Genomic DNA, 20,560 nt, shown 5'->3' on the forward strand with positions numbered 1-20,560 from the left:
GGGGTGCAAACAGGTGAAGGGCTCAAGGTCGGGGGAGGAGCTCTCCTGGCCCTTTTTCAAGGATGAGAATGGGCTGTCAATCACCCCCAAAGCCAGCCAGGCAAGCACATTCAAACCAAGCTGCTGAACTCCTGATCACCTCAAATTCGTGACTGCTCAACTCCTAACTCCCAAGAACAGCCAAAAACAGCCCATCCCTCCCCCCGGGGCCAGCTCGCCCCTGGCCCCCGCACCCTTCCCAGCAGCCTCTCAGCCTGGCTGTGCCTTGCTCTGTCTTTACACCCGTCGATCACCTTGCCCTCTCCTACCTCGCCTGGCTACTCTCCTTTTACAACCCAGCCCGCACACTTTGCTCCTCTAATGCCAACCTCCTCGCTGTGCCTCGAACTCATCTATCTTTCCATGACCCCTCGCCCACGTTCTGCCTCTGGCCTAGAGCACCCTCCCTCCTCGAATCTGACAGAAAACGGCTCTCCCCTGCCTTCAAAGCTTTAGTGAAGGCATATCTCCTTCAAGAGGCCTTTCCCAACTAAGCCCTCCTTTCCTCTTCTCCCACTTCCTGCCGTGTTGTCCTTGCTCTTGGATTTGCTCCTTTCATTCACCCCTTCCTGACTGATTGACCCCTCCCTCAGCCCCACCGCACTAATGTCCACATCTATAATTTTTTTTATATTAGTTTCTGTCTCCCCCTCCATTCTGTAAGCTCACTGTGGGCGGGGAACGTGCCCGCCAACTCTATGTTGTCCTCTCTCAAGCGTTTAGTACAGTGGCCTATACACAGTAAGCGCTCAGTGAATATGATTGATGGATTGATTGAACGAGCTTGTAGCGTGGCCTGCTGGAAAGAGTCTGGCTCTTAGAGCCAGGGGACCTGGGTTCTAATCTTGTTCCGCCAACCGTCTGCCGTGTGACCTCGGTCAAGTTACTTTACTTATCTGTTCCTCAGTTACTTCATCTGTAAAATGGGGATGAAGACTTTGAGCCCCATGTGGGACAGGGATTGCATCCAACCTGATTATCTCGTCTCTACCCCAGTGCTTAGTACATAACCTGACACACATTGAGCGCTTACCAAATCCCATTATTACCATTATTAATGATAACAATAATAAAAATCATTGATTGACTGATCATTTATTTGCCCTAGTGGATTAGAAGCTCCTCAAGGTTGGGGGGCAAGTCTGCTCCTGATCTTGCCCAGACTGGGCACCTAGCGCCCACAGAAATATCAATGAGTGCCCAGGACAGTGTTGTGCCGACCCCTGCTTTCATCAGAGCTGGAAAAATATCCGCCCCCTATCCCCCGGCACCAGGCCCCCTGACTTCATCCCACCTCTGCAAGGTAGGAACACATGGACCGATCGAGGGGGTGGGACGTGCAAATGGAAGGTAAATGAGGGTGGGGGGAGAGTCAGATGGCGACACTGTTTTCGATGTTGGGGGGGTCGAGGTAAGTGTAGGGCAGGGGTAGGTGGGCGTTGCGCTCCTGGATCTGCTGGGAGATCTCCCCCAGCCGTGCCGCGAACGCCTCCTGGCTCCGCCGAGGGGCCTCCTCCGTGAAATGTGCATCCGGGAAGCTGCCAAGGGGCCTCTGGGAGGGCAGAAGGGGATGAGACCCCCCCCCAAAATATGGATTTCTATTCATGTCTGTCGTCCCCTCTGGATTGTAAACTCTCTTCTAACAATAATCATGAAAAAATAATTGCGGTACTTTTTAAGTGCTTATTGTGTGCCAGGTACTGAACTAAGCACTTCGGTAGATACAAGAGAATCAGGTTGGATGAACACGTGAGGGAACAGAGGCCCAGAGAAGTGAAGTAATTGGCCTAAGGTCACAGAGCAGACAAGTGGGGGAACTAGGATTAGAATCCAGCTGCTTTCAACTCCCAGGTCCATGTTCTTTCCACTAGGCCACATTGCTTCTTTAGAGTGGAAACTCCTTGTGGGTAGGGAATTTTTTTTGGTTGTTTTTTTAAGTTCATTTTTTATTGTTTCGTTAAGCAACGTGGCCTAGTCGCACAAGTCTGGGCCTGGGAGCCAGAGGTCCTGCGTTCTAATCCCAGCTTGGCCATTTGCCTTGTGTGACCTTGGGCAAGTAACTCTCCCCCGCTCTAGACTGTGAGCTCGTTGTGAGCAGGGAACGTCACTGTTTATTTTTGTACTGTGCTTTCTCAGGCACTTAGTACACTGCTCCGCACACAGTAAGCACTTCATAAATACAATTGAGTGAATGAATGAACTTCACTTCCCTGTGTCTCGGTTTCCTCATCGGTAAAATGGGGATTAAGAAGGTGAGCCCCACGTGGGACAGGGAACTGTGTCCAACCTGATTAAATTGTATCTACTCAGCACTTAGAACAGTGCTTCCCATAGAGCAAGCATTTAACAAGTACCATAATTATAATAATCATCCTAATACGGTGGCGGCTCCTCACCTGGTCACCGGGCTCCTTGCTGAGGAGCCAGAGCACTATGATGATGTCACAGGTGGTGTTGACGTCAGGCAGGGTGGCCAGGAAGCTCTGGGGGTCGGCCAGGCCCTTGGCTTTGGGCGGGGGCAGCTGCATGGATGGCGGGAAGTTGGGCATCCAGGCGCTAAAGTCAAACTGACCCCAGGCCGGAGTGAGGGTCTGGGATCCCAGGTGTCCCTGGCCCCCACGCCCCCAGCCCGGCCTGGCCCAGCTCTCTTACCTGCCCGGTGCTGAAGGCGGCGTGCTGGGCAGAGCAGGTGAAGATCACCATCGTGAGGTAGCGGATCAGGGTGGCCCGGCTCTCCAGCGAGGAGGGGATCCCTGCAGGGAGGATGGAGAGAGATCGGGGTGGGCGTCTGGGTCCGGGGGACAATAAGGGGCTGGGGGGGGGTTGGCGCGGGAACGCCTGGGTCCCTCCCAGTACCTGAGGTCTCCCGGCCCAGGAAGCCTTCCGTGAAGATCTCCCACACCCAGGCCTGCAGCTCCAGGTCCCCCTTCACGGCCGCGTCGCTGAGGTAGTAGAAGCCGACGATTTCCGACACGTAGCTGAGAGGGTTGGATGAGGACTCAGGGGTGCCCCCTCCCCCCATACCCCTCAGCCCTACCACCCTCCCTACGTCACTCTGCCTCCAACCCCTTAGAGAAGTAGTGGATGGAGTCAGGGCCGCGGAATCCGAAGGACCTGGATTCCAAACCAGACACCGCCACTTATCTGCTGTGTGACCTTGGGTAAGTCACTTAAGTTATCTGTGCCTCGGTTCCCTCATATGTAAAATGGGGATTAAGACTTTGAGCCCCATGTGGGATATGGACTGTGTCCGACCTGATCAGCTTGTATCTACCCCAGTGCTTAAAACAGTGCCTGGCACATAGTAAGCATTTAACAAATACTATGAAAGAAACCAAATCTCTCACTCTTCCACACCTGAGAGTAGAACCAACGTTCCCACCCCTCTACGGCCTCACCTTTCTACACCTCTCACCACCCCACCACCTCGCCCTCGGCCTCATCTCTCTACCGCGCCCCCCTCCCATCAGCTTCACACTTCTGATGAAGATGATGATGATGATGGTATTTGTTAAGCGCTTACTATGTGCCAAGTACTGTATAAGGGCTGGGGTAAGTACAAGCAAATCGGGTTGGACACAGTCCCTGCCCCACGTGGGGCTCACAAACTCAATTCCCATTTTATGGATGAGGAAACTGAGGCACAGAGAAGTGAAGTGGCTTGCCCCAGGTCACGCAGCAGACAAGTGGTGGAGGCATTTCTACTGCCCCAGCTACCCTCACCTCTCCAGCCTCGTGTTGGGCCTCACCTCCACCATCCCCTGCTGGGCCTCACCTTTCCCACTCCCTGCCAGGCCTCACCTCTACCATGCAGGAAGTCCACCCTGGGCAGCCAGCCTGCTGGGTCTCACCTCTCTATGGCACCCCAGATCTTAAGCCCGTCATCTCGGTAGTGATATCCCGGCAAGTCGGAGACCCCTCGGGTCTGCACGTCTTCGGGGAGGCAGAGGGTCGAGTAGGTCAGCTGCTCCAGGTCTCGCCGCACCAGTTCAGAGAAGCCGCTCACACCCACCGCTGTGGACTGAGAGGCCCGGGCGGCTGGAGGCCCCCTCACTCCCACCCCCACCTCCTGGCCAGCCCCTGGGAACTGTTTCTGCCCTCCCTGTCCTTCCTCCTCCTCTCCCTTCTCACTCCTCCCTCCTTGCCGCCCCTCCTGCCTCATCTCCCTTCCTCCCTCATCTCCCCTCCTCCCTGCTCATCTCTCCTTCTCTCTCCTCCCCTCCCCTCCTCCTTCCTCACCTCTCTTACTCCCTCCTCCCCTCCATCCTTCTTCCTCCTTTCACCTCCCACTCCTCTCCTCCAACCTCGTCTCCTTCTCCAGTCTCCTCAGTCCCCATCTCCAAGGCTATTCATCCCTCCGGGGTCTCCCGGCCGGGGCCTTCCATCCCTCACCCTCTGGACCACCCCGTCAAGGGAGATGAGCAGCTGCCGGGCCAGGACGTTGATATGCAGGGTGTAACGGGTGTGGGGGATCAGCATCTGGGGGAAGACCAGGGGAAAGGCCTGGTTAAGGTTCTATCTCCCTGCTCCTTGCCTCCCCACTGCTATCCCATTTACAAATGAGTTTTCCAGTTGGTTCCTTCCTGCCCCTACCCCCTTCTCCCAGGAATACTGAGTTGAAGAGAGGCCAAAAGCAAAGGAGCAGGAGGAGGAGATAGCCGAGGGTTTGGGACCCCAGCCCGTGGATTATCTGGTGTGGTTTGGGGATTAGCTGAGGGGTCCGCATCAGGAGGTTGGCTACTTGGTTGCAATCCCTTAAGCATTTTGACACTCACCACAGCCCCACAGCACACTTATGGAAATATATCAGCATCATCAGAAGCAGTGAAGATGGAGGGAAGAGGGGAGGAGGGAGGAAGGAAGATGAGGTGAGAAGAGGGTGGTGAGGAAGGAAGGGAGGGAGGAAGGAAGAGGGGAGAGGATGAGGGAAAAAGGGAGATGAGGTGGAAAGAGGGAGGAGAGGAGGGAGGAGGGGAGGAGAAAAGGGAGGAGGGAAGGAGAAAAGGGAGGAGGGGAGGAGAAAAGGGAGGAGGGGAGGAGAAAGGGGAAGGGGAGGAGAAAGGGGGGAGGGAGGAAAAAGGAGAGGAGGGAAGGAAGAAGAAAGGAGTGAGGAGGAAGGAAGGGAAGTGAGGAGGAAGGAGGGGAGGGGAGGAGAAAGAGGGGAGGTGAGGAGGGAGGAAGATAAGAGTGAAGAGCATTGTATTAAGCACTTGGGAGAGTTTGACAGAGTAAAGAGAACAGAGTTGGTAGCCTGGTGATTGGCCAAGGCAGAGAGTAATATAAATGAATAATTTAAACTTTATTTTAATGTCTGTCTCCCCCTCTGCATTGTAAGCTCCTGGTGGGCAGAGACTGCATCTACCAACTCTGCTATGTTGTACTTCCTCAAGGGTTTAGAAAGGTGATCTGCAGTCAGTAAGTACCATTGATAGATTGCTTGCTGATTGTACTGTAGTCTTCCAAGTGTTCAGTGTAGTGCTCTGCACACAGTAGTCTGGAAGCTCCTCAAGGGCAGGGATTGTGTCTATCAAATATCTGTACTCTCCCACCTGCTCAGTACAGTGCCGTACATCCAAAAGACTGTCAGCTCCTTGAGGGCAGGGATGGTGTCTACCAACTCCCAACTCCCAAGCACTCACTACAGTGCTCTGCTCCCAGTATACTGTAGGCACCTTGGAGGCAAGGAGCCTGTCTCCCAAGCGTTCAGTACAGTGTTCTGCCCACAGTAGACTGTAAGCTCCTTGAGGGCAGGAAAGCGCTCAGTACAGTGGTCTTCACCTAGTAGGCTGCTGTACCTTGTCTCTTTTGCTGCCAACCTCTTGCCCGTGTCTTGTCTCCAGCCTGGAATGCCCTCCCTCCTCATATCTGACAATCCATCACTCTCCGCTGCTTCAAAACCTTATTGAAGACCATCTCCTCCAAGAGGTCTTCCCTGACTAAGCCCTCTTTTCCATTTCTCCTACTCCCTTCTGCTTCACCCTCACTCACTCCCTTCCTTCATCTCCCCTCCCAGCCCCTCAGCACTTACGTCCCTATCCGTCATTTCTTTATTTCTATTAATGTCTATCTCTCCCTTTAGACTGTCAGCTCGTTGTGGGCAGGGAATGTGTCTGTTTATTGCCTTATTGTCCTCTCCCAAACATTTAGTCCGGTATTCTGTCTGCAGAAAGCTCTCAATAGATGTGACTGATTGACTAGATTCTAAACTCCTCGAGGTCAGGGATCCTGTCTAACAATTATACTGTCCTCTCTCAACCGTTCAGACCAGTGCTCTGCCTGCAGTCAGCGCTCAATAAACACCACTGACTGGTTAATCGATTGGGGTTCAGGTTCCCCCAGGTCCTCCGATCCCCCCGCTTCCCCCCTGACCTTGTAGACCGGGTGGCAGAGGGGCAGCTGGCGCAGGGTGGCGAGGGAGAAGACCTCGGGCAGGAGGTGGGCATGGCCCAGGTGGGTGACGGCTTCGTGGATGGCGAACTCGGCACTGCGGACCCACGTCTTGGCCGTGAGCCAGTCCCACTCGGAGTCGCTGGGCAGGAAGATGGGGCTGTCCGGCCCGGGGGTCTGGCTGAGCTGGGGGCGCGGGGGTGAGGGACAGAGGGAGAGGGGGCCACCGGGGAACAGGGAGACACAGATGACACGGACAGTCAGCGCTGGGAGGCAGTGTGCCTAGTGGAAAGAGCCCAGGTCTGGGAGGCAGGTGACATTATCATCACCTCATTATCATCATCCTATTATTATTATCGCTGTATCTGTTCTGTGCTTACTGTGTGCTGAGCAATGTTCTAAGCTCTGGGATAGATACAAATTCATCAGGTCAGACATCAGTCCCTGTCCCCGCATGAGGCTCACAGTCTAAGAAGGAGAGAGAACAGGTGTTGAATCCTCACTTTACAGAAGAGGAAACTGAGGCCCAGAGAAGTGAAGTGATTTGTCCAAGGTCAGGGAGCAGGCAACGGATTAGAGCCAGAATTAGAAACCAGGTGGTCTGACATCCAGGCTCATGGTCTTTCCACTTGAAGGCCCATCTCTTCCAAGAGGCCTTCCCTGATTAAGCCCTCCTTTCCTCCTCTCCTATTCCTTTCTGTGTCTCCCTGACTTGCTCCCTTTATTCCTCCCCCATCCCCAGGCAGGGTGTCGGGTCCCAGGAGGGGAGAGGGCCTCGGGGGGAGAATCTTAGGGGTCCCGAGGGGAGCAGGAGTAGGAAGGAACGGTATGGGGACAAGCAGCATAACTTGATGGATAGAGCCCGGGTCTGGGAGTCAGAACGACTGTGGATTCTGATCTCGGTTCCACCACTTGTCTGCCGCGTGACCTTGGGCAAGTCACTTCATTTCTCTGTGCCTCAGTCCCCACATCTGTAAAATGGGGATTAAGAGATGATTCCCACTTGGGACAGGGTCTGTGTCCAACCTGATTACGTTGTATCTAGCCCAGTGCTTAGAACAGAGCCTGTGCATACAGGCATACATAAGCACTGTTGTTAAGTGCATACAATAAGCACTTAACAAATACCATTCAAAAAAGGAGAAGCCTAGAGGAAGGCACGAGGGGGAATCTCTTGCCCCGGTCCTCCCCTCCCCGTCCCCTGACCCAGGCCTGGTACCTGGATGGCAATGGGTCGTAGCGGCCGGCCCAGGGGCTGGTGAAGGAGGCAGAGCGGGGCCGCCACGTGCTGCTGCTTCCCGTTGATCTGCCCTGCCGGGATTCCGTCCAGCAGCTTGTAATCCACCAGGAACATGGTCCCCCGCTGGGAGAGAGCAGAGCAGAAGAGCCAGGGGGCTCGGGGAATCCACACCCTCTTTGTGGGCAGGGAATGTGTCTGTTTGTTGTTGTAGTGTCCTCTCCCAAGAGCTTAATACAGTGTTTTGCAAACAGTAAGCGCTCACTAAATATGACTGAATGAATGAAAGACCCTCATCCCACCACCTACGGGGGACACCTGTCACCCTGACAACCAGGTCGAAGGGCGGGGATGGAGGGCGGGGGGGCCGACAGAACCAGTGTAAGGTGCAGTGTCGGCCAATCGGATGCCAACTTTGGGGAACGGGGTAAGGGAGAGCCTCGGCCGAGAGGAGGCCAACCGTGGGGCCCAATGGAAGGGGTGGTCTTGGCCAAACATCAGTCACCTTGGCAGGCAGGGCAACGGAAAGGGTGTGAAGAGACAAGGGGTGGAATCGGGGAGAGCTGGGAACTGGAGAGGAGAGGCCAGAGGCCAAGGAGACTGTCTCACCTTCAGCTCGGCATCCAGGCTGGTCCTCCCACCCAGCAACGGGGCCACCATGGCATTGGTGACGGGGAAGTGGGGTGGGAGCTGGCTGCATCTCCGGATCAGGACGGGATTTAGGCCGTTCAGGAACTGAGAGGCGAAGAGCTCGTCTTCCTTCCAGTGCTCAACCACGTACTCTGAGGGGACAGTCAGTCGTATTTATTGAGCACTTACTGTATGCAGAGCACTGTACTAAGCACTTGGAAGAGGACAATAGAATAATATGAGACACATTCCCTACCCTCCATGAACTTACAGTCTAAAAGGGAAAACTGGGCATCTGGGTCCCAGGAGGTTAGAGGGCCTCTGGGGGAGAATCTTGGGGGTCCGAGGGGAGCAGGGGTTATAGGAGAGAGTCAGGGATTGGGGTGGGGAGAGCCGGGACTCCTGGCTTCCTAAGGAAAGAAGAGTTTGAAGAAGAAAGGGGAATAAGGCCTGAGGCTCTGTCCCCTCACCATACACCGGAGTCTTCTGGATACTGAAAATCTGCTTCAAATCCTTCAGGTCCTTCCAGGGAGAAGCCTCTTCCAACAATCCCTTCATCTTGAGCTTTATGAACCTGAGAGAAGGGTGGCAGGGAGAGCCAGGAGGGAAAGATGGGGGAATCTGAGCCTGCTTCCCTTCAAACCAGGAAAGTGGTGCCGGGAGATGGGGTTGTAGGGAAGGAAAGGGGTGTGTGTGTATATTTGTGTGTGTGAGAGAGATTCTAATTCTCAGGTAGTTGCTGGATTTTCTCTGATAGTTTCCCCCTTGCATTGAGAGTCTGCCCATGTCTTTCCATTGGGAACCTGGTAAAATGCAATATGGAAACCAAGAACCATGAAGCTACTGTGAGAAGCAGCATAGTCTAGCGGAAAGAGAACAGGCCTGGGAGTCAGAGGTTGAGGGTTCTAATCCCAGCTCCACCACATGTCTGCTGTGTGACCCTGAGCAAGTCAGATCACTTCTCTGTGTTTCAGTTACCTCGTCGGTAAAATGGGGATGAAGACTATGAGCCCCATGTGGGATAGGGACTGTGTCCAACCTGATTATCTTATAGCTTGCCCAGCACTTAGAACAGTGCTTGGCACATAGTAAGTGCTTAACAACTACCACAATCACTATTTTTATTATCACTATCACTGTAGGACAGCCTTAGGTGAAATAAGGGGGGAGAAGACCAATTATTGGGCAGTTGCTTTGGTTCCTTGGTCACTGATTGCCCTTTTGTCAGATTTCAAACACCCTGAGGTTTAGGACCCCGAGAAACTCACCCCAGAACAAAGCACCAGAAAATGAGATGTTTAATGGGGCTCTCTAAGCAGAGTCATGGAGTTGGTATAATAATAGGGAGCAATTATGGCACTTTCTAGTCAGGGAAGCCAGGAGGGATGAAAGATATGGAAAGGGTGAAATTAGAGGGACAAAGCTCCTGGAGAAGTTGGGGGGAAAGAGGTTGGGGAAGCCTAGAGAGGGAACTGAGGTAGAGAAATTATGGCCGGCAGCAGGAAGAGTAGGGGAAGCAGGGAGTTGGGAACTGGGAAGAGAAAAGGTGGGAGTGGAGGGAGCGGGGGGGGGCCTGGGAAGGGAAGATGGAGGAGTGGGGGGAGCAGGGAGAGGAGGCAGGGAAGAGGTGGGAGTGGGGAAAGCAGGAAGCAGGAGACCCAGAAGGGAAGAGGTGGGAGTGGGGGGGAGCAGGGATGGGGAGATAGGCAGGGAAGAGGTGGGAGCGGGGGAAGCTGGGGAGAGGGGGGTGGAGGCAGGAGTTCTCACGCAGAGCTGGCCTTGAGGTAGAAGTTGATGCTCTTGCCCAGAGAGTAGTGAACATCCGGGCTCAGCTCCTCCACCGTCTCCACGTCCACACAGCGGGGCCAGCCTGGGGTGTAGGTCTTCCACCTGGAGGGGATGGGGTGGGGATGGGACACTGATGTACTTTCCCCCCACCTCCCCAAACTCACTCTTTCCCCTCTGACCCGGGGGGCTCCTTGACTCCGGCCCCAGTCCCCCACCCCCCTCTGCTCTCTGTGGACCCCGGCTCAGGCTGCAGACCCAAAAGGCCCCTGCACCTCCTCCCCCCCCCCCCACCCCCTCCACCCTCAGTGGATCCCCTCTCAGGCCACAGACCCGAGGGTCCCCTGCCCCTCCGGCCACCCTCCACTCCCCAACCCCTCTCCGCCCAGGGTGGGCCGGGGTTCCGTCCACAGACCTGTAGGTCCCCTGCCTCTTCTGCAGTTCACCACTTCGCTGCTCCAGGAGGAGGGGGACTGTGTCGCTGGAGACCAGCTTGGCTGCCAAAGGAACCAGGAGTTGGGGGGGACGGAGACAGAAACCCCAGGTCCCAGCCACAAACATAGGTCATTCCTCCCCTGCCCCCCACCATGTCCTCTCCGGCCCACCGCGCCCAGGGAGGGTGGGCGAGGGCGGTGCCGTGAGCTTACCAGTGCCCTCTCTCAGGGCCAGGGTGCAGGCCCCTTCCAGCCACTGGTAGCAGGGGAAGTTCATGGGGGGACCCTCCGGGGGTGTGAGGTGCACGGAACAACAGAACCAGGCGTCGGGGGGCAGAGGCAGGGGCAGAGGTGGGGGGAACGCCAGGGGCGCCTTGTGCAGATGCAGGAACAGGAGCGAACCCACGGGCTCCGAGCAGAGGATGGTGAACTCTTCTTCCTGAGGGGGGCGGTGAGCAGGAGAGTGTTAGGGCCTCCCTGGTTTGGGCTCACTGCCCAGGACTTTTCCACTTCCTCCAGGAGGCCTTCCCAACTCCCTTTCCCCCTCTCCCCACCCCTGATGCCACTCCTGTGTAGTCTCTCCTGGGGTTTAGTACACTGCTCTGCACACTGTAAGTGCTTAATGAATACTCCCACTGTTGCTCCTACTCTTGTGTGTTTCGGAATTGTGCCTTGGCAGTTTGGATTTCTGTTTCTGTCCAACTCCCTGCCTTTATCGCTGCCATCTAGGTGGTGTTTGTGGGCTTTGTTAAGCACTCGCCATGGACCAAGCACTGTGTTAAGTACTGGGGTAGAGACATAGGAAGAATGGCCACAAGTCATACCTATGCTTAGCCTACCTCTCCCATATTTCTGTCCCTAAGAACAGAACAGGGGAAGCAGCGTGGCTCAGTGGAAAGAGCTTGGGCTTCGGAGTCAGAGATCATGGGTTCGACTCCCGGCTCTGCCACTTGTCACCTGTGTGACTGTGGGCAAGTCACTTCACTTCTCTGTGCCTCAGTTACCTCATCTGGAAAATGGGGATTAAGACTGTGAGCCTCACGTGGGACAACCTGATTACCCTGTATCTTCCCCAGCGCTTAGAACAGTGCTTGGCACATAGTAAGCGCTTAACAAATACCAACATTATTATTAACATCTCCCTGTCTTTCTTATCTCTGTCTTTTTCTCTTCTGGTTCTCTCTGTTTTTCTCAATCTCTTCCTGTGTCTCTCAGTCTCTTTCTACCCTCTGGGTCTGTATTTATTGATCTCTTCCCGTGTCTTTCTTTTTCAATCTCTCTTCTTCCTCAGTCTCTCTTATGTCTCTCAACAGTCTCTTCCTGTGACTCATTCTTTCTTTCTTCTGTCTCGCCTCCTATTTCTCTCTTTCAGTCTCTGTTTCCTCTGGCTTTTTTCCTTTCTCTGTCTTTATCAATCTCTTCCAGTCTCTCAGTCTCTCTCTTTCCTCTCTCTCCTTCTGTTTCAACCTATTGCTCTCTTCCTGTGTCTTCCAGTCTCTCACTCCCTCCTCCAGTTTATCTGTCTTTATCAGTCTCTTCCTGTCTCTCTTTTTTTGGCTATTGATCTCTTCCTGTAACTCTCTCTCTCTTCTCTCTCTCTCTCTCCTCTTGCACTCCTCATGCCTCTCTCTACCTGACTTGCTGGGTTTGGGGTGGAGGCTTGCCGCCAATTGGCCCATTCAATCTGCTCTTGGGGCCTACATCTCCCTCTTTCTCTAAGGGGTTGGGAAAGTTCAGGCTAGTAAGTGTCAGGAAGGTGACGGGACTCAGAAGACCTGGATTCTAATCCCAGCTTCACCACTTGTCTGCTGTGTGACCTTGGACAAGTCACTTCACTTTTCCATGTCCCAGTTATCTCGTCTGCAAAATGGGGATTCAACACCCACTCTCTCCCTCTTCCTTAGACTATGAGTCCCATGTGGGATCTTGGTTCTATCCCAGCGCTCAGTACAGTGCTTGACACATAGTAAGAGCTTAACAAATAGGACAGTTATTATTATTACTGTTACTACATTGGAAAGGAAAGGGTGGGAGGATGGGGTTTGAAGGATGGGGGGCTGCTGGGGCAGGTGGGAATCAGATGAGGGAGGCCCCAGGAGTTGGGAGATCAAGACATCATGGGTCCCAGCATTTCTGGGTCACCATTCAGTAACATGGGACAATCTCAGAGGCTTTAAGGACATTAAGGTTCACCTAATAATAATAATAAGCTCTTACTGTGTGCTGAACACTGTATTAAGCACTGGGGCAGATACAAGATAAAAAGGTCCCACACAAAGTTCACAGTCTAATAATAATAATAATGGTATTTGTTAAGCGCTTACTATGTGCAGAGCACTGTTCTAAGCGCTGGGGTAAACACAGGGGAATCAGGTTGTCCCACGTGGGGCTCACAGTCTTAATCCCCATTTACAGATGAGGGAACTGAGGCACAGAGAAGTTAAGTGACTTGCCCAGAGTCACACAGCTGACAAGTGGCAGAGCTGGGATTTGAACTCATGAGCCCTGACTCCAAAGCCCGTGCTCTTTCCACTGCGCCACGCTGCTCCTCTAAGTCTAAGTAGGAGGAGGACAGGTATTGAATCCCCATTTTGCAGCTGAGGGAACTGAGGCACAGAGAAGTGACGTGACTTGCCTGAGGTCAAAGAGCAGACAAGTGGCAGACCTGAGATTAGAACCCAGGTCCTCTGAAGCCTATGTCCTATCCACTGGGCCACGCTGCTTCCTCTTTGACTCCTGGAAGAGGATGTACAATTTGGAAGATCCTGGGACTGAGAAAGAACTCAAGAGGTCAACCCGATTAACCTGTATCCGCCCCAGTGCTTAGAACAGTGTTTGGCGCATACTAAGCACTTAACGAGTACCATAATTAGTAGGTCACTTGGTCCAACCCCCCACCTCTGGACAGGTTAATCAATCCATGGTATTTCTTGAGCACTTACTGAATGCAGAGCACCGTACTAAGCGCTTGGGAACTTCCAATCGGCAGAGTCAGTAGACCCGTTCCCTGCCCTGGAGGCGTTTCCAGTCTAGAGGTCAGTGCTGTGTGGTCTTCTTAAAGGTCTCCAGGGATGGAGACTCCACCTCCATTTCCTCGTGTCTGCCCCGATTCTCTCTGGCTGCAACCCAGGCCCACATCCTCCTGTCCTTCCCTCCGAAGACCCTAGGAAACCCCTTCCAAGCCCGACTAAGGTTGGAGGCCAGGGATGGGGTGGAGGCCGGGGAGAGGGGAGAAGGGCTGTTTTCTGGGTTATTGTTATTATTATTATTAAATTATTAATAATAATGGTATTTGTTAAGCACTTACTTTGTGCCAAGCACTGTTCTATAAGTTAATCACGTTGGACACAGTCCCCATCCCACTTCAGGCTTATACTCTTCATCTTCATCTCTAGACTGTGAGCCTGTTGCTGGGTAGGGATCGTCACTATTTATTGCTGAATTGTACTTTCCAAGCGCTTAGCACAGTGCTCTGCACACAGTAAGCGCTCAATAAATCTGATTGAACAAATGAATCTCCAGTTTACGGATGAGGGAACTGAGGCCCAGAGAAGTGAAGTGACTTTCCTAAGTTCGCACAGCAGACAACTGACGGAGCCAAGATTAGAACCCAGGTCCTTCTGACTCCCAGGCTCAGGCTCTAGCCACTAAGCTACTTGTGAGCCCCCAAGTCGGGTTAGGAAGGGTGGTCTGGGGTGCACATCCGGCCGCTTGGAGGGATGGGGCTGGGATCAAAGGTCAGACACTCACCGCTCCCCGGGAGAAATCCTTCCCGCAGGCATCCAGGTAGAGGGGGGGGCTCTTCCCCTCGCTCCCCACGAGGCTGATGGAAATGTGGTCCCAGGTCCCCGCCCCCATGAAGCCCCCCGTGATGACGCGGACCCGATAAACGGCCATGGCGCTCCAGAGACGAAGACCGTCCGGCACTGGAACCTTCCGGAGGCTGAACCCCTCTCGCCTTCTCCCTCTGACTTATCCATTCCCGGGCCGCCCAGGGCCCCAGGGAGAGGCCTACACACCCATTGGCTCCTGGCCCGGGGATGGACAGAGAGGAACTGAGGAGGAGAGACATGAGTTCCGGAGAGACAGGAGGAAGGAGGCCCCGGGGCTTGGGTCGGTGCCTGCCCTGGCCCGGACTTCACCTGGGCCACTCCTCAGGGGCAGCGTGGGCAGCTGGGGGAGGAGATTAAGAGTTGGCAGAAAATGTGTGCCCCCGGGGCTGGGGTGGGGGGGGTGGCATGCACAGGTCAGGGAGGGGAGCAGAAAGAAGGAGAAATGGGTCGGTAGGGGGTGGGAGGGAAGAAGGAGACGGAGGGACAAGGGATCAGGGAGAGAAAATAGTGCAGGAGGGTGAGCCAGAATCGGGAGTGGTTTAAGCTCTCCGTTCAATCAATCGATCAATGTTATTTATAGCACGGTGACTGTGTGTGGAGCACTGGACTAAAAGTGTGGGAGAGGACAGTACAACAGAGTTACTAATACTAATAATAACAATAAGAAGAATAAGAAGAATAATTGTGGATTTTTTAAGCGTTTACTATGTGCCAGGTATGTTCTAAGCACTGAGGTAGATACAAGAGAATCGGGTTAGACATAGTCCCTGTCCCACATTGGGCTCACAGTCTTCACAGATGAGGGAACTGTGGCCCAGAGAAGTGAATGACTTGCCCAAGGTCTCCCAGCAGACAAGTGGCGGAGCCAGGATTAGAACCCAGGGCATTCTGATTCCCACCATTCATTCATTCATTCATTCACTAGACCATGATGCTTTTCTGTGGACGCAGAGGCTGGCAAATCCCTGGGTTTGTCCCCAGAGAGAGGAACAGTGGCTCTATGAGGGATTTCCAAGGGGGAAATGGGTGGTTAGATTCAAGGAAGAATTGATGGGAAATGGTTGCAATCATTGTGGTGTTCATTAAGCTCTTTCCTTGTGCACTCTGCTAACTGCCAGGAAAGATAATAATAATGTTGGTATTTGTTAAGCGCTTACTATGTGCAGAGCGCTGTTCTAAGCGCTGGGGTAGATACAGGGTAATCAGGTTGTCCCACATGATGCTCACGGTTAATCCCCATTTTACAGATGAGATAACTGAGGCACAGAGAAGTTAAATGACTTGCCCACAGTCACACAGCTGCCAAGTGGCAGAGCCGGGAGTCAAACCCATGACCTCTGACTCCGGAGCCCAGGCTCTTTCCACTAGAGCTCCTTAGAGGAGCAGCGTGGTACAGTGGAAAGAGCACGGGCTTTGGAGTCAGGGCTCATGAGTTCAAATCCCAGCTCTGCCACTTGTCAGCTGTGTGACTGTGGGCAAGTCACTTAACTTCTCTGTGCCTCAGTTCCCTCATCTGTAAAATGGGGATTAAGACTGTGAGCCCCACGTGGGACAACCTGATTCCCCTGTGTTTACCCCAGTGCTTAGAACAGTGCTCTGCACATAGTAAGCGCTTAACAAATACCAACATTATTATTATTATTATTATTATCACTGAGCCACGCTGATAATCATGGAAACAGTCCCTGTCCCACCCTGGGCTCCCAGTCTAAGGTGGAGAGGGAACAGGTATTGAACCCCCATTTTACAAATGGAGAACTGAAGCCTAGAGCAGTGAAGTGACTGGCCCAAGGTCACCCAGCCGACAAGGGGAGTAATGGAGATTAGAACCCGTGACTCCTAAACCTGGGCCCTTTCCACTGGGCCACACCGCTTCTGGACAAATCCTCGGGGGAGACCCAGACAGGATGGGACCGGAACCCCCCACCTCCAGGCCCAGGACCCTCCATCCCAGACCCAGGGACAGACTGGTGAGGAGTCAGTCAATCATATTTATGGAGTGCTTACTGTGTGCAGAGCACTGTACTAAGCATGTGGGAGAGGACGATACAATGATAAACAGATACATTACAGCCTAGGGGGGAGGAGACCAATCGGCTCCTGGCTTCTGGTCCAGTTTCATAAAGGGTGGGGGTACATGCTGGGGGTGGGGTGGGCGGGAACGGCCCGAGAGGTTTTGCGGATGGTGATGGAGGGTGGCGGGTTCATCTGTCCATCTCTCTCTGAACCTCCCTGGGACGGGACCTCATCATCCTGCCTTGGCCCTCTGGGCATCAGGTGTGTGGGTTGCGAGTGGGGCTTGGCAAGGGGGAGCACTTTGGGGGCAACGCTACCTGACTGGCAGAACCAGCTGAGGAGGATCGGATGGATTAAGCAACCCCGGAGGACAGGGAGGAGAAGGAGATCGAAAGGGAGAGCTGGGGTCCCCACAGGTCTTGCCCGAAGCCTGGCTGGGCACCCCTCCATCTCTCCCCCCTCCAAACTCCCCAGATGCCCCCTCCCTATCTCCCGCTCTGACTTCCTGCCTTTCTTTCCCTCCTTTCCCCTCCTCCATCCCCTGTTGAATTGCAAGCTCCCTGAGGGCTGGGATTGTATCTACTACTTTGCTCTCCCAAGCGCTTAGTATAGTCATGACTGTCTCCCCATTTAGACTAAGCTCATCATGGGCAGGGAAAAAGTCTGTTTGCCCTATGTGGGGCAGGGACTGTGTCCAACCTATCTTCTATGTACCCCAGCACTTAGTTCAGTGCCTGGCACATAGTAAGTGTACCTCGATTGTTATTACGTATTATACTCTCCCAAGCACTTAGTACAGTGCTCTGCACACAGTAAGCGCTCAATAAATACAATCGACTGACCGACCGACAGGAAGTGCTCAATAAATACTCCTGACTGATGGATTGCCTGCCTTTGCTCCCCCAGCCCTCCCCTCTTCCCTGAGTCCAGCTCCAGAGGATGATCACCAGCCCTCAAAAATTCTGGATGATTTTTATTTGTCTTTTTATGGTATTTGTTAAGCACTTACTCGGTGCCAGATACTGTACTGAGCACTGGGGTAGATACAAAGATAATCAGGCTGGACGCAGTCCCTGACCTGCATGGGGCTCACAGTCTAAGTAGGAGGGAGAGCTGGTATTGAATCCCCATTTTTCAGAGGATGAAACTGAGTCCCAGAGAAATGAGGCGACTTGTCCAAGGTCATACAGCAGACAGGTGGTGGAGTCAGGATTAGAACCCAGGTCCTCTGACTTCAAGGCCTGGGCTTTTTCTACTAGGTCATGCTGCTTCTCATGCACAGAGCACTTTACTAAGCAGTTGGAAGAGCACAGTGCACCACCAGCACACCTGTGAGACATGACCCCTGCCCTCCCTCCACTCCATCACCTTATCCCTGACCTGCCCTTGTCCTTCTCCTCTTCTCCTCCCCCTGCTCCTGACCTCTCTTCCCGACCTGGTCAGTGGGGGGGAGTGAGTGGGAGAGGGAAGATCATGGAGAGGCCTCCCAGGAGAAGTTGAGTGGCAGGGGAAGGGATGGATCGCAGCAGAACGGAGCTTGACGGATGGGGGCAGGACTTGGCTGACACCCGGCCTGCCCTGCTGTCTCACCCTGACGAACCTGGCTTCAGGGTGGGGTGAGGGGGTCGACTCGATTTGGAGGGGGTTGAAGACTCTAAGGGTTTCTCACCCAGGCCGGTCGCAAGGGAAGCAGCGTGCCCAGGGGATAGAGCCCGGGCCTCAGAGTCGGAGGGACCTGAGTTCTAATCCCAGCTCCTCCACTTATCTGCTCTGTGACCTTGGGTAAGTCACTTCATTTCTCTCTGCCTCAGTTACCTCATCTGTAAAATGGGGACTAAGAGGACTGAGAGCCCCACGTGGAACATGGACTGTGTCTAACCCCATTAGCTTGTATCTACCCCAGCGTTTAGTACAGTACCTGGCACATACTAAACGCTTAACAAATACCACAAAAGAAAAAAGATGGGGGTTCAGTAAGTGGCCTCAACGTCCCATTGGAAAAAATGTGCCCAGTTGCTCATGGCAGAGACTGTGGCATTCCAGGGTGTCAAGCACTGTTTTTTGTTTTTTTGGTTTTTTTAAAACGGTATTTGTTACACACTATGTGTCAAGCACTATTTTATGTAGTAGGGTAGATACAAGTTAATCAGGTTGGACACAGTCCCTGTCCCACACTGGGATTCACAGTCTAAATCGGAGGGAGGAGGATTTAATCTCCATTTTACAGATGAAAAAACCGAGGCCCAAAGAAGTGAAGTGACTTGCTCCAGGTCACAAGGCAGAAAAGTGGAAGAACCAGGTTTAGAACTTCCACCTCCCGTCTGCTCTTACAGAACCACACCAAAGTCTTTGAAAACCTTTTATGGGTTCTCTGGCTCCCTTGCCCTATGTTAATGAGGCCCAATTTTCCCTTCCGTCAAACTGCACTGCCTGTTCCTCATTGAGCTGGGGTTTTCCAAGTGCTCCCTGACTGTAAACCTAATAAGTGACTTTCCTAATTTGCCAGGGAAAATAGCTAGACTTGTCAGTCTACAATTTCCAGAATCATCTCTTTACAGCTTGGGAGTCACACAGGCAATCTGGCCCTATTGCCATTAGTAATGATAGGTTGCACTCAGGTCGAGAAATCTGTCTTTCGTCATTCCCTCAGCCTTTGGACCCCGGTGAGTTGCTGCGGCTGTTTGATTCATTTGCTCTAAAGCCTCCTTGGTGGGCCCATGATTGTATCCGACTGCTACATCCCCCTGATTCCCTCCCCTTCTCCCCCAAAAATTTGAATGCAGAAATCCCTTTAGCATGTCCGTCCATAAAGTTTGCAGGATTCACCACGGCTCTAGGCCAAACCTCTTCATCCCTAAGGACACCATCTACCAGTAGCTAGGTGGCTTCACAGAGCAAGCTCCAAATTCCAAGTCATCATCGGATAGGTTGGAGAAATTTCTTTTCATTGCTTGGCACTCCTGCAAAATGCTCTTTAAACTCCTTTCTGGCCCCAAGCTAATTAACTTGTATCTATCCCAACACTTAGAATGGTGAATGACGCATAATAAGCGCTTAAGAAATACCAATTTAAAAAAAAAGTAGAATTAAAAAACCCAAGTTCCATAGAGGTTGTGGAACTGGAGACATTATATAGTGGACAGTTTTGGGGCAAGAAGGACCTTGGGGGAGAAGTTTGGAAAATGGACAAAGGGAACCAGCTTGCTTAGGAGGTTGGTAGGGGAGGAAATGGTAGACTTGAATCGTGCCTTTCCAGCTCCTTCTCTTCCCTGACTCGAGAGTCTAAAGAGGCCCAAGATTTTTTTTTTTAAATGGTATTTGTTAAGCACTTACCAAGTGCCAGACACTGTAGTAAGCGCTGAGGTAGACACAAGCTAGTCAGGTTGGACACAGTTCGTATCCCAAATGGGGCTTACGGTATTAATCCCCATTTTACAGATGAGGTAACCGAGACCCAAAGAAACGAAGTGTCTTGCCCAAGGTCACACAGCAGACAGGAGGTGGAGGTGGGATTAGAACCCTGGTCCTTCTAACTCTCAACCCCATGTTCTATCCACTAGACCACATTGTTTCTATGCATTCTCAGTGTGGGGCTGTAAAGGGGCCAGGGATTTTAGGGGACTGTATCTGAGTAGATGAACTTGTTTTTCATTACCCTATTTATTTTGTTAATGAGATGTACATTGCTTTGATTCTATTTATTTGCTATTGTTTTAATGAGATGTTCATCCCCTTGATTCTATTTATTGCTATTGTTCTTGTCTGTCCATCTCCCCCGATTAGACTGTAAGCCCGTCAAAGGGCAGGGACTGTCTCTATCTGTTACCGATTTGTACATTCCAAGTGCTTAGTACAGTGCTCTGCACATAGTAAGCGCTCAATAAATACTATAAATATAAAATATATCTAACCCAGTGTTTACTGTGTTGCTTGGTACTCAGTAAGCACTTAACAAACGCCACAGTCATTATCACTATCATTATTATTATTAGGGAACAGGATTCAAAGAGCTAATAATTATGGTATTTGTTAAGCGCCTACTATGTGTGGAACACTGTTCTAAGCACTAGGGTAGATCCAAGGTTAGACCACCACTTTGGTCCTTCTAAGCCCAGAATGAGCCCTGAGATGAACAAATATGGGAGTCCAACTCAAAAGGTGGTGAAATGGCCAGCTGTGGACTGGAGGTCCTCCGATGA

At 52.6% G+C, this 20,560-nt stretch overlaps 1 protein-coding gene across 3 annotated transcripts; it reads right to left on the minus strand.

Annotated features, from left to right (window-relative positions):
- Positions 1–1,118: 1,118 nt before the first annotated feature.
- On the minus strand, positions 1,119–14,409 carry LOC100078105 (polyunsaturated fatty acid lipoxygenase ALOX15B-like). Of its 3 annotated transcripts, XM_029055557.2 has the most exons (14): positions 14,263–14,409; positions 10,726–10,951; positions 10,494–10,575; positions 10,061–10,183; positions 8,764–8,867; positions 8,273–8,445; positions 7,646–7,789; positions 6,409–6,612; positions 4,432–4,518; positions 3,891–4,060; positions 2,896–3,017; positions 2,692–2,792; positions 2,436–2,606; positions 1,119–1,591 (listed from the first exon to the last, which is right to left on the minus strand). In XM_029055557.2, exons 1-14 carry the CDS (start codon positions 14,407–14,409, stop codon positions 1,412–1,414), a joined length of 2,034 nt encoding a protein of 677 aa, XP_028911390.1. In that variant the 3' UTR covers positions 1,119–1,411. The 3 variants fall into 3 exon arrangements, with proteins under 3 accessions (XP_028911390.1, XP_039766803.1, XP_039766804.1); XM_039910869.1 differs by lacking the exon at positions 4,432–4,518; XM_039910870.1 differs by lacking the exons at positions 2,896–3,017; positions 4,432–4,518 and having other exon boundaries at positions 3,904–4,060.
- Between the last annotated feature and the right edge of the window lie 6,151 nt (positions 14,410–20,560).

This window comes from Ornithorhynchus anatinus, chromosome X5 (assembly GCF_004115215.2).
Source record: "Ornithorhynchus anatinus isolate Pmale09 chromosome X5, mOrnAna1.pri.v4, whole genome shotgun sequence".
NCBI classification, from domain to species: domain Eukaryota; kingdom Metazoa; phylum Chordata; class Mammalia; order Monotremata; family Ornithorhynchidae; genus Ornithorhynchus; species Ornithorhynchus anatinus.

What these genes read in the sequence shown, in the direction of transcription:
- LOC100078105 (XM_029055557.2), bottom strand. Translation starts at nt 14,409, where the DNA reads ATGGCCGTTTATCGGGTCCGCGTCATCACGGGGGGCTTCATGGGGGCG. An exon ending in GCCTGGATGCCGAGCTGAAG is followed by an intron (nt 7,790 to 8,272) that starts GTGAGACAGTCT and finishes GCTCTCTCCCAG; the next exon opens with CGGGGGACCATGTTCCTGGT. An exon ending in TACGACCCATTGCCATCCAG is followed by an intron (nt 6,613 to 7,645) that starts GTACCAGGCCTG and finishes CCGCGCCCCCAG; the next exon opens with CTCAGCCAGACCCCCGGGCC.